We start from the raw sequence: 12,844 nt of genomic DNA on the forward strand, positions 1-12,844 counted from the left end.
CCTGTCCCCGGCATCCTGACTGGCCCGGCTCTGTCCCCTTCTAATGCACCTCAGCCTGACCGTTTCCAGCAGGCCCCACCCTCTTGTTTCAGTGATGGGGGGACAGCAAAATGAGAGTTTATCTGCTTTAATATCAAAAGGTTTTCTTCATTGTTGTGTTATTGAGTGAACTGAACAGCAGATTTATTTGCTTTAGCAGATGCAGCTGCCTGTGATGGTGGCATAGGTGTTGAGTGTGAGCACACGAGTGCGGCGGGAGTTTGCGGGAACGGGCCGGTACCCCAGTCAGCCCTCTGTGGCCTCAGAGGGTAGCTGCCTATCTGGAGGGCCTCGGACAATTTCAGGCTGGGATGGGTACTCCGATTTTTTGCCTCTCGGACACTGATGTGGTTTAGACCCAGGATTCTAGGAGGGAAGGTTACTGTCGCAGAGGGGGGAATCAGATGTGTCTCCGGGCGGCAGAGGAGCTGGCAGGTAGCCTCTGGGCTCTGACAGCATTGTCCTCTGGATCCAGTGATTTGGGGTTTAGACAGGGTTTCTGGAAGACATCCACACAGAGGAGCAGAAGAGGAGAGCTAGGAACTGATGCGTGCTTTCCCCTCTCTAAAACAAGAGTTCCGAATCCCTGTGAGGGTCCCCTAGCGTGCTCTCAGAGCCCAGGATCTGGAGGCGGCGTCTGTCATTAGAGAAGGCAGAGGAGCCAGGGTGGAGTCCTTCCTGCTGCCGAGGAGGAGCAGGGCTGGTCTAGAGGGCCGGCTGGGCACTGCAGCAACCTTGTACCATCCCCTCCTGAGAGCATCAGGGGCCGGGACATCCAGGGTAGCACCGGGGCCCCTCATGCCCGTCCCCCTCCTCGTGGTCTCCTCTGTTCCTGCAGGGTCCCGGTGGTCTCCCGCTAACCCCGCGTGGTCTCTAACGCCTCCTGTCAGCTGCTGCTCTGCTGTCTCCACCTGTGTGGAGGTCCCATCCAGTAGTTTCTGTCTAACCCGTGTGTAGTAGTGAAGCGTCCCTCCCCTAATTGTGGCCTGTGACTCTGGAAACACCATTCTCATGATGTTCTGTGTCTCCCTTTCAAGAACTGGGTTTCTCTTGAGGAGAATACAGGTTCTCGGCCCTGTCATTTACCGAGAGGTTGCAGATCAGCCACCTGTTAAGCATGAAAAATTTGTTTCAGTTTCGTGAACCCAACAAGAGAATGACAATTTTGATGTTCTCTGTTTCCCAGTGAGTGAGAATTCCTGAATTTACCTAGAAAGCCCACAGGAAAAGTCCACACTCCTCGGCCACGAGTGACTGGCATTGCAAAGGAGGCTGTGCCTTCTAACTGGAAACGCACACGGGTTCTTACAGACGAACATTTAAATCTGAGTTCAGCTCTGTTAAAATTCAGCGTTTGCTGGCGACATCCTAAATACTTAGTTGCCTCCAGGGCGACAGCCTAGGGTGTATTTTTCCACAAGCGAAGCCCACGTCTGCCTGCCCTCCTCACCCTCTGCTGTTCTTGTGTAACGAGATGTTTTGTGTGTGTGGCAGGTGGCAGGTTCAAGAAAGAGATTGTCGTTGACGGACAGAGCTATCTGCTGCTGATTAGAGATGAAGGGGGCCCCCCGGAGGCGCAGGTGAGTACACGCACACGGCCCAAGCCAGCGGTTTTTCCCTTTGTTTTCTAAGGTTTCATTCAACACGTGCTTCTAGAAATCAGTGACGTGCTTTCCAAAAAGGTGGAAGTCCCATAAAAAATGTTTCCTGTCACTGCATTTTTTCTCATCTCTAAGAAGCTAAGTCTTCCGCACCCCTCCCCCGGACTAAATCCTACAGAGAAGTTGGGTGTATATGGTAGCTTTTCACTTTCTGTGTTTTTAAAACGGCAGGAAACGCACCCTCTGCCCTGGCTGGGGAACCCAGTTGAAATGACATCTAGACATGTCTGTAGTTTGGTTTGTGTTTGGCCTTTTCCTTTGAGTGGTGTGATCTCTAGAGCAGTGAGATGTGGAGAGCTTGCTGGGTGGAATCTATAGTCTCATCTTCTCTCTGTCTCTGCTAACTATAGGCGTTGGCGCCTCTGTGCCTCCCTGGCCTTGGCCCAAGCAAGGCGGTCTCCACCGAAAGCTGGTATGAAGCATATTATGATTTCTTTGGAAGTTCCTGGAAAGATGGGCATTCTGGAAATAAAGCATGAGTGTGGAAGATCCCGTTTTTTGGTTTCTTTAACCTGCTTTGTTTTACTTGAAGCATAATTTACCGAGTAAACACTTGAAAGGAGCCAGGAGCTAGTAAATGCAAACTGAATGTCAAAGATTTTCTTGGCGTTACCTCCTGGACCTGTCTTTCTGTGAACATGCAGCATAGGATTGTAAGATGATGAAAGTGAAAGATATTGAATACAGGACTTCTTAGGCCTCAGGTCTAGTACTCCACACATTGGAGGGCTGTGTGGTTATACAGAAGATGCCACAGATTTGCCATGTGCCATTGACTCTAAAACATCAGTGACCAAAGGATGTACCAATATTCAAAGGGAGAATGCTGCCAATTAAACTGTGAAACAACCGCAATAATTAGATGCATTTTGATTTCAAAGATGTTAAAGTGTGTAACATTTTGTTTCTTAGCATTAACGATACCATATGCTGATCATAATAAGGAAAGACCTTGAAGACATGTTAAAAGTGAAAACTTAGTTGCAAAGCAGTTTGAGCCCATGTTCAGTGACCATCTGGTAGTTTATAGTAAGGCAGGGCAAAGTTAGAGGTCTGACTGACAGGATCCTAGGTTTGTGATGCTGATAAAAGTCAGCTCTCTTAGTCCCACTGAGGGTATAGGACTGTGTTCTGCTGCAGAGGAACTCGTGGATGCAAGGGCCCTCCTGTGGCTGGTGATCGGAGAAAGAAGTAGGTAACATTTAGAATCACCTGAGTTTATTTTCCGTTTTCCCCAGCACGTAAATGTTTTGAGTGACTGGAAACAAGCTTTTTTCTCCACAATTAAGGAGCAAGTCTTAGCAGTATTTGAAGCACAATATTGAATATGAAGCACGAAAGCTTATATATACAGAAACATCTGCAGAAGAGGCTAGATGCAGTGGCTCACACCTGTAATCCGAGCACTTTGGGAAGCTTAGGCAAGCGGATCACCTGAGGTCAGCAATTCAAGACCAGCCCGGCCAACATGGTGAAACCCCGTTTCTACTAAAAATACAAAAAGTAGCCAGGCGTGGTGGCGTGTACCTACAATCCCAGCTACTTGGGAGGCTGAGGCAGCAGAATCGCTTAAACCCAGAAGGAGGTGGTTGCAGTGAGCCGAGATCTCACCATGCGCTCCAGCCTGGGCAACAGAGCGAGACTTTGTCTCAAAAAACAAAAAACCCCCAAAGCGTAGTTTCAGTTTCCTGATGGTGAACATGTTAGAGTGGGGGATTATGTATTGGGTACCCCCCACACAAGGAGCGTGGAAGTCAGAATGCACCCTTAGGAGATGACGGCCGCGGTGCATATTTCCTCCGGGTGGACGCTCAGATGGGCTTCAGCTCCGGGTTTGGGAACTGAGGTCTGGTTCCGGTCAGCCAGCGCTCTTCATGGCGCAGGGGGAGTCTGCTCCTCCCGCTTGTTTGGAAGAGACAGGAAGAGCCTTCTTCAAGGCAGAGAAGAGGAAAAGGAGATGCCTTTCATCAGTCTAGGTCCTGCTGCACTCTGTGGGAGCTGCCATTGCGGTCTTCCCAGGTCTCTCCCAGCCTTCTTTGTTTTCAAGTCCTCATTCTCATTTAATTTTGTATTTATCATTAGAACTTTGGGTTAAGTTTTCTCATGTAAACGTTTTACATATAACTGAATACACTTTTCACTTATATGTGGAAGTCAGAGTTTAACCCATTAAAAACTTTCCCCAAATGTATTAGAGGTGATTACCTTGGCCATAAAAACCTATCTAGGAACTACAGCTGCTTTTAGAGAGAAAGGAAACAGGATAGGATGCATTTCGGTTTTGTTTTTCAAATTTCCGCTTGGAAGGAGAAGGATCTCTGTTGCCTGATAGACCTGATGTCAGATTTGCTGAGCCAGTTGCAGTGAGTGTGGGGAGCCTCTGCCCTGCAGGGAGGCTCCACTCACCCAGCTCCAGTTTTGCAAGATGGTTATTGGTACTAAATGAGGTATTAATATATGCCTGACAGTGTGGGTATTTGTCAGAAAGAGGATGTGATGTAGGTTAAACTGGCAAGACAAGAATAAAATCAGTACAGCAAAGCAAGAACAAAATGGCAAGAGTCAGGCTTTCTTCCCTAAGTTTTGTTAATTTCCCTGAAAATAAGTAGTCATTTTCTTACAGGGGTGCTGCAGGAGTTCAGCCAAGGTTGAGCCTGGGTTGAGTCTTTCCCCTCCATCAGAGTAGGCCAGCTGCTGCGGTAGTAAGTGGGGAGGACTGTGGGGTGGGGGGGTTCTGAGCAGGCCTGAGGGGTCCAGCAAGGCTTCCTTAAGAGGTTGAGAGTACAGTGGAAAGCCTCAGGGTTTGAGAGGCTCTGGCAGGAAGTGGGGCTGGCCGCCTGTCTGCGGGGCTGTCTTGGCTGGTTGGGGCAGCAGGTAGACAGGCCAGAGCATGAGGACCGCGGGGAGACTGTGTGGTTTGTGTCCTCTGAAGACAGAGCGTCTTGGGTGGGAACAGGATGAAGGTCCCATTCCCGAGGGCAACACCGCCCACGGTGTGCTCAGGAGGACGACGTTGGTGCCGTGACAGTGTGTGACAGTGACAGTCAAGTCAGGCACCCAGCACGCGACCGGGGCATTCCTGCAGTCCCTGCTGCCCGCCACCGTCCAGACGTCTGTTCTTAATTAAGCCTTCTCACTCAGCTCCTGCTCTCCTCCCCTTCTTCTCTCCCTAGTTTGCCATGTGGGTGGATGCTGTTATATTTGTCTTCAGCTTGGAGGATGAAATAAGTTTCCAGACTGTTTACCACTACTACAGTCGAATGGCCAACTATCGGAACACGAGCGAGATTCCTCTGGTTCTGGTGGGAACCCAGGGTGAGTGATGCTCGTGTGCAGGTTGTTTTGAGAGGATTCTAACAGTTACGTATTTTCAGTATGGGGGAGTTTTTAAAATGCTTTAAAAAAGGAAAAATTGCCTACTGAACTCACTTTTTGGGAAAAATCGTGAAACTGAAATTATCACATTTGCTGATTGGATTTTATGATGAAACCACTCATTTAACAACCTGAAAACAACACACATACACATATCCTAGGTGCTTTAGGAAAAATAAATCTATTTTCCCTTGTTTTCTGGGGAGAAAAAAAAAAGATATATATATATATATATGTGTGTGTGTATATGTTTTGTGTATAAACACATATAGTCAAATACATATATTGTTTTCTGCTGTATTTTAATTCTGCGTTCTATAAAATGATTTATAAACAATCTATTAAAGCTTATCTTTCAGTGCATCTTGAAAATAGTGCTGATTTTCAACATAGAGCAGTTCCGTTTATTAAGTTCTGCTTGTCACCGTCTTGTGATCTGTATCTCATATTTAATCTAGCAGGCGCCTCAGAGAGCATAGAATCATGCTGGGCACGTTTCTTGTTTTCCCTCAGGTCACTTCACGCTTGGTCTGTTAGTAGAGTGGCTGTCACATGGACTGAGGCACAGCATCCTCGTTCTTGATCACAGACCCATGGCTGTGCTGGGGTCTGCCACTAGGGTCTACGATGTCACATAGGATGTTTTTAAAAGTCAGGTGGAGGTTAGCTTTAAAACTGCTTTGTCAGAAATACGGGTAACTGACAAATAATCCCATCAGGAAAAATTGTATATCCCTTCATTTTTGTTGTGGCTGTTAATAGACTGTTTTGCAGATTATTTTAAAATTAGCCTATCTGACATGCCCGTCCATGCTCTGAGGCGAGACGTTTCTCATTAGGACATCAGCCGTCCATACCGCACTGGGTGTGGTCTAAGTAGGAGGTTGCGCAGGCAAATGATTGGCTGCTTGATCAGGAACCTACAGAAGCCCAGATAAATAGTGTGGCGTAAACTAAAAGCATTTTGCAGCCAGACATGGTGGCTCACACCTGTAATCCCAGCACTTTGGGAGGCCCAGGCAGGTGGATCACTTGAAGTCAGGAGTTGACCAGCCTGGCCAACATGGTGAAACCCCGTCTCTACTAAAAATAGAAAAATTAGCCAGGCGTGGTGGCGCATGCCTGTAATACCAACTACTCAGGAGGCTGAGGCAGGAGAATCACTTGAACCCAGGAAGCGGAGGTTGCAGGGAGCTGAGATCGTACCACTGCACTCCAGCCTGGGTGACAGAGTAAGATTCTGTCTCAAAAAAATACAATACAATAAAATAAAAAGCCAGGCATGCTGGCGGGTACCTGTAATCCCAGCTACTTGGGAGGCTGAAGCAGAAGAATCTTTTAAATCTGGGGAGGTGGAGGTTGCAGTGAGCCAAGATTGTGCCACTGCACTCCAGCCTGGTAGAGGGAGACTCGATCTCAAGAAAAAAAAAAAGAAAAAACTAAAAGCATCTTCTCAGTGTGATAGATGGGAGGTGTTAGAGTTGGGCTTCCTGGAGAGCACCTCTCCACCCTTTTTTTTTTTTTTTCTTATAAAAGCACAAGTAGAGTGGCCACCGGTGTCACTCTCCCTCCTGAAACCATCAGAGCCAGACCTTTTCCTAACACAGAAGGGAGGAGGGATTCTTAGGCCTAACACGCCCTCTAGTGTTCACCAGGAGACAAGGCCGCACCACCAAAAAGTCCTTGGTTCTTGTGAGAATGCAGAATTGCCGTATTTGAGGTGACATCCTGAAAATTCCTAATCGTGTTTTCAAGTGGATGCTCATCCACAGCAGATTCTGCTTGAAGCTGCCTTGAAGTCGAATAGAGAAATTCCAGATAAGCTCCCCTTCCCGCAGGCCCGACCGTGGCATTTCTGAGCAGTCCTTCGGGGCTGTGCAGACACCGCTCGTGGGCTGCTGGAGCTCAGGAGGTTTGATTTTAGGACTCAGAATGGGCTTTTGCTTGGACTCACTGTGAAAAGTGGCAGTGAAGTTGCCAGCCTGGAAAGATTCTCTGCGATCAGTGTCTGTTCTCTGAGTTCTGAGTACACAGCCATGTTCCGTCAGTAGGAAGGGAGTGTCTGAGATCCTGGGAGTTGGGACCACACACACCTGCATGTGACTGGCTGCTGCTGCGTGACCTTGACCCCCAGGGCTCTGCTGGGGTTCAACAGGAATTCCCAAAAGACACTCAGTGCATCCATGGGTAGGTGATAGGCGTCTAATGGTGGCTGCTTTTGTCCCTCATATTTCAATGTGTGACTGGTGTTCCAAGGGCCCTGCCTGGGATCCTGAGCCCCACCCCCGACTATCCCTGCCCCTGGAGACAGCATATCCCTCTGAGTCTCCTGCCTGAGCCGAGGGGCACATCCAGCCTCCTGCCGGGATGGCTACTTAGATTCTCGGGAAACCCTAATGAAGTTGAAGTCCTTGAGTAAAAGAAAGTAGCCCCGTTTATTCCCATGAATTCCATGAACATCCATTGATGGGATGTGGAAAGATGCCCAGGAAGGGGAGTGTCTGCATATGCGAGGGTGGCCTCCGGGGTGGGGAGGTAAAGCTGGCCGCACACCCTCCTGGGGTGAGCAGGTAAGCCGGCCCCATGCCCTCCCTGTGGGACTCCTTTTAGCTGGACCACCCCCAGATGAACCAGAACGAAAAGTTCCAATTAGGGCTGTGGGATTCTCTTAGTCCTTACCTAGACTTCAAGGAGCACCCCAGCAGCCCGGTGGCAGGAAGCTGGCATGCACATGAGCTCTGAGGGTCCCTGCTGCGACCCCTGCTTCCTGCCTGCAGACTTGCTCTCTGTAAAGCCTGTGCTCGGCTGCTTTTGCAGGGGCTTGGCTTCCTGGGCTGCCAGAGACAAAAGAGGGACCACGTTGTCCAAGAGGGCATCTGGCATTTCTCTTCCTGCTGGTTTGGGGTAGGCAGCCAGAGAGGTCAGAGCACATGGGATGGGAAAGAACCGAAGAGGAATTAGGTTCATTGCCAAAGAATGCCTGGGCTGGGGTAAGGCCTCCACCCGCTGACAGGAGGGGCAGCTCTGCCAGCAGGAGCTCTTTCTGGGCAGTAGCTAAGGACTGCACGAATGTTCGTAATTGGACAAGATGGGAATGAATGAGGTAATCATTTAATGTTTGTTAAACAGGTTCTGTTTTAAAGACTTGCAAATGAAATTGATTTGAGGGAGAAGCAGGATCTGTAAAAAGCTACGGAGTTAAAAGTGGAATGAAAATGAGACAGGTATAGAACCGAAATGCGAGCGCAGAAGCCCATTTCCATGCAGTGGCAGAGATTCCCATGGTGCACCTTTGAAGCGGAAAGTTGACAGAAACCGAGTGAGCCACTGAGGACGGAGGGGCTGCGGGATCACTGGGCCGCAGGTCAGGGTCTCGTGGAAGCCAGGTGGATGCCACGTGGCCTGTGTTTTCAGAATTATCCTAGAGCATTGAAACATCATGGACTTGTAACTTCTTTCTACAATTAAAAAGAAATGTTTGTACTTAAATAAAAAAAAAAAAAAAAACTTTATTTTCTTAAATGTTGTGAAATGCAAGTGAGATTTACTAATCAGCAAGACAAGAAGGCAGGACGAGGTGCCCTTTGACTGTATCCCTGGAACGGGGATGCAGCCTATGGAGGCTGTAGTGGCGATTGTCAGAGGAAGAACCTTTACAGAGTTCGGTTGCCTTCTGGTAACGGAGAAACGTCAGCCCAAACCTATCTCATAGAGCTGAGAAAATAACATGAGAAAAGAGAAGAGGAAAAACTGGATAAATTCCTCTGGACGTCACGTTTTAAATATACTTCAGAAAATGGAGTTGCCAAATGCCCTTCCTCCACAAAAGTAAAATGTCAAAGGTGGTCACTCTGCAGTACAACTTTGCTACTATTTCCTTGGCTGGTAGAGAAATCCTGTTGGTGGATTTTTGTTTAAAGAGTCGTTTATTGTTTTCTTTGGCGTAAGAGCCTTCAAGCCCTATGAAAAAGATTCAGGTTAGGAAACTGTCTCTGAAGGCTGGGCACAGTGGCTCACGCCTGTAATCCCAGCACTTTGGGAGGCCCAGGTGGGTGGATCACTTGAGGCCAGGAGTTTGACACCAGCCTGGCCAACATGGTGAAACCCTGTGTCTACTAAAAATACAAAAACTTAGCTGGGCATGGTGGTGGGTACCTGTAGTCCCAGCTACTTGGAAGCCTGAGGCAGGAGAATCACTTGAAACCAGGAGGCAGAGGTTGCAGTGAGCCAGATCATGCCACTGTACTGCAGTCTGGGCGACAGAGTGAGACTCCATCTCATTAAAAAAAAAAAGAAAGAAAGAAAAAGAAAACCATCTGTGAAAAGTCCTCTCTCTCCCGTAAGCCTCGTAGCTGTTCACATTCCAGCTCCTCGTTTCTGTGTTCCATGTGCCACTGTAACTCAATAGTAACAGAATGAATGGGGCGGGTCTGAGGTTGGGGAATCCTGGCAGCTGAACTTAAAAAAAGGCTCAGTTTCTTTTTTAGGAAACTGGTGCCAACATCTCTGCAGCTGCTCAAACGCCCCCATGTGCACACATGACTTAGATGGGGGGGATTCAGGTCACCTGTGACCCTGAGGAGGTCCATCAAAACCTCAGGGGACTCACTGCTCCCCTCTCCGCACACCTCCCTCACCCCCTAGGCCTCACCCCTGCAGCATCTCCCTCACATGCACCAGCTGCCCTGCCGCCCTCTGCCTCAGGCACTCTGTCCCAGGCAGTGCCTGCTGCACCCACCTGCTGCAGGTAAGGGTTCCCTGATCCATTTAGCAAGGGCTCTAAAACCCAGACTCACCCAAGCCTCCTGACCTCCTTCCCGGCATCACTCAGTGTGGCCATCTTACATTCAGAACCATTCATCACATTCGTCTTTGTTTTCTGCTTGCCTCTCTGGCCAGCTAGAATGGCTGTTTCATTCACTGGGGTGTCCCTGTGCATAGAACAGGAACAGACCCCAAATGGGGGCTCAGTGAGCATTTATTAAATGGGTCATTGGACAAGCGACCACGCCTGGAAGAATAATGCCAGTGTAGGGAATGTGCTCAGCCACCTGCGTGGTGCACAGAAGGGGACCTGCACATAGGGACTGTGTGTGTGGTTTTTCCTTCTTTCTGAAGTATGTGTCCTCTAGACCCACGTTTAAGTCTTGTTGCTTCTTTCTGAACATCGTAAAATTTCAGTTTCAGAAGCTCTCCTGCAAAACACATTTCTACTAATGAATAACTTTCTCTGGTGTTTGAACCTGTTATTTGGGAGGCAAACTATGCTCTACAAACTCCAGATTCGTAGACTAATTACATTTCTGTTGAGTAAGGTACCGGTTTTCTGCGACGTGGGGAGTGTGGGAAGTAGAGCTGTCGTTGTCACCGTGCCGTTACTTTTTTGGTCTTCTGTTCCAGATGCCATAAGTTCTACTAACCCGAGGGTCATCGATGACGCCAGGGCGAGGAAGCTCTCCAACGACCTGAAACGGTGCACATACTACGAGACGTGTGCTACCTACGGGCTGAACGTGGAGAGGGTCTTCCAGGACGGTAAATGCGCATGGCTGGGAATTTACTTTCAGTTCACGATACAGGAGGCACTTCAAGAAATCAGTCCTGCCTGCACTTGTGCACGTGGGTGGTGGAAATACATCATTGATGGGTGGTCATTGATGGGTGGGCGTTAGTGTCAAGAGCACTGCATTCCAGAGGTGACTGACTCTCAGGTATGTCACAGGATATAAGTGCTGTGTTCAGAAGAGACAACAAGACATGGCTTGAGAACAGCCTGGTGTTGGGTCTGCGTGTCACCTGTGGGGCCTTTTTGTGTACAGGATAGAACAGTTCTGAGCTGTTGTTCATCCACGGGCCCCGTAAAACTTGTTTATGAGCCTTTTTTTTGTTGTCATTGCCCATGCTTAATCCAATCCCGTCCTTCAAAGCAGTTTCAATATTTGATATCAGGCTTTGAGGAGAGAACTGAAAGGAGGAGAGTGAGTATCAAGTCTGGACTTTCCCACCAAAAACATAATAACATGACACGGTAGGACTCACAGCAGCGAGTGAGGACCAGCCTTTTGAAATTGTTTTTAGGTGATTTTATTCATTATTGATCATCTGCCTTCAGGAACGGCCACAAATCAGACAGAAAATTCTCCTAAAAGAGCTGAGGTTCTGCAAGGGGGTCAGATACTGATGGATGATTGTGGCTCCAGACGTCGGCTCTGAGAGAGGAGCCTGTGGAGATGCGTGGGGTGGGCGGGAGAGGTGGCGTCACCCTGGGGATCGGAAGGTCTGGGGTGAATAAAGACTGATGTTTCTAAATCCAGTCTTTTCAACTTGGCACTCGGGAGAGGCATGGTGTTCTGGCAGAGGGTCGCATTGCTGGCGAGAGTGGTGGAAATCACTTGTAGGGTCCTCTCCCCTTCTGGTTTAATCCATGGGGGCAGAGCCACCTGTGCCCCTGCTCTGGTGCCGAGGGGGTTGTTGGGGCCAGAGCAGGGCAGCCACGCTGGGGCTCTCCGGAGAGTGCCAGAGCCACTCGGAGCTGGGAGGAGATGGAGAGCTCACCGCGCCCTGACCCCGAAGACGAACTATGAAAGCAGTGACGATAGGACTGTCCCGGGACCTCCTCCAAATGGGGCGACCTGTGTCGTTCTTTTAAATGTTTCAATCAGTCTTCAGATGCAGTTGTAGAGATTCTGTACGTTCACTGTTCAACTCCGTTTCAAAGATGACATCAGTTCTCAGACTTGACGTTTTCTTTCCTGTAGCAGTGAGGTTCCTTTTCTGAGCCTGCCATCTCTTCCCGCGCATCTCTGCCTCTCAGATACTTAGCTGCATTTCAGCACGTTGGTCCTAGTCAGTCCTTCGTGGCCTCAACGTTTCTTCTCACCTTTTCCAGCGCCAGTGCTGAAGAAGCGCAGGGTTCCCCTGAGAGGCAGCACGAAGTCGCTGGGGGCCCACAGCCCCTTCTTCCCTCCACTCACGTTTATTCCGGGCACCTCATGCCGCCGCTGTTGGGAGAACGTCCTGTGGGGAGCAAACCTCATGTCAAGCCGTGCCGGTGAACGTTAGTGAGATGTTAGTAAGACTTGGAAGAACTGTGCAGGGAGGCCCTTGGAGCTCTTCCGAGAGGTGAACCCTCACGGAGCAAGGTCACTGTCGGCCACCGTGCTGCTGAGGCCCCGTGAATGTTGAAGTAAAGCTTTGTAGATGAAGCGTCCCCTGGCCCATGCATGAGGCCTGCTGCCTGTTTTCATAAAAAGACTTTTCTTCCTTCTTTTTAGACAGAGTCTCGCTCTGCCACCCAGGCTGGAGTGCAGGGGTGCGATCGGCTGGCTCACTGCAACCTCCGCTTCCCAGGTTCAGGCAATTCTTGTGCCTTAACCTCCCAAGTAGCTGGGATTACAGGCACACGCCACCACACCTGGCTAATGTTTTATATTTTAGTAGAGACGGGATTTTCACCATGTTGCCCAAGTTGGTCTCAAACTCCTGAGTTCAGGCAATCCGCCGACCTTGGCCTCCCAGAGTGCTAGGATTATAGGCATGAGCCACCGCGCCTGGCTGTAAATAGACTTTTGGTGACACAGAGCCACGCTTTGTGTCGATGGGCTGCAGCGGGTTTGGGCTGTTCTCCAGCTGTGACAGCAGAGATGAGGGTCTTAGCGACCTGCAAAGCCCAGAATATTTACTCTCTGACCCCGTGCAGAGAGCCTGCCAGTCCCCGATGCAGGGACTCAGAGACTCAGTTGTCTGGATAAGTTGAGTCTCCCCAGTGA

The 12,844-nt window shown here is 49.3% G+C and overlaps 1 protein-coding gene across 2 annotated transcripts in view; it reads left to right on the forward strand.

The window, feature by feature from the left end:
• Window positions 1-12,844, forward strand: part of AGAP1 (ArfGAP with GTPase domain, ankyrin repeat and PH domain 1) — a 630,727-nt gene that overhangs the window by 238,489 nt on the left and 379,394 nt on the right. For both annotated transcript variants that reach the window (XM_023228734.3, XM_023228735.3), the window contains exons 4-6: window positions 1,534-1,619; window positions 4,874-5,015; window positions 10,476-10,610. In XM_023228734.3, the coding sequence (XP_023084502.1) occupies window positions 1,534-1,619; window positions 4,874-5,015; window positions 10,476-10,610 (363 nt within the window). The remainder of the gene's footprint in view (window positions 1-1,533; window positions 1,620-4,873; window positions 5,016-10,475; window positions 10,611-12,844) is intronic.

The sequence above is a fragment of the Piliocolobus tephrosceles genome, chromosome 11 (genome assembly GCF_002776525.5).
Source record: "Piliocolobus tephrosceles isolate RC106 chromosome 11, ASM277652v3, whole genome shotgun sequence".
NCBI lineage: Eukaryota > Metazoa > Chordata > Mammalia > Primates > Cercopithecidae > Piliocolobus > Piliocolobus tephrosceles.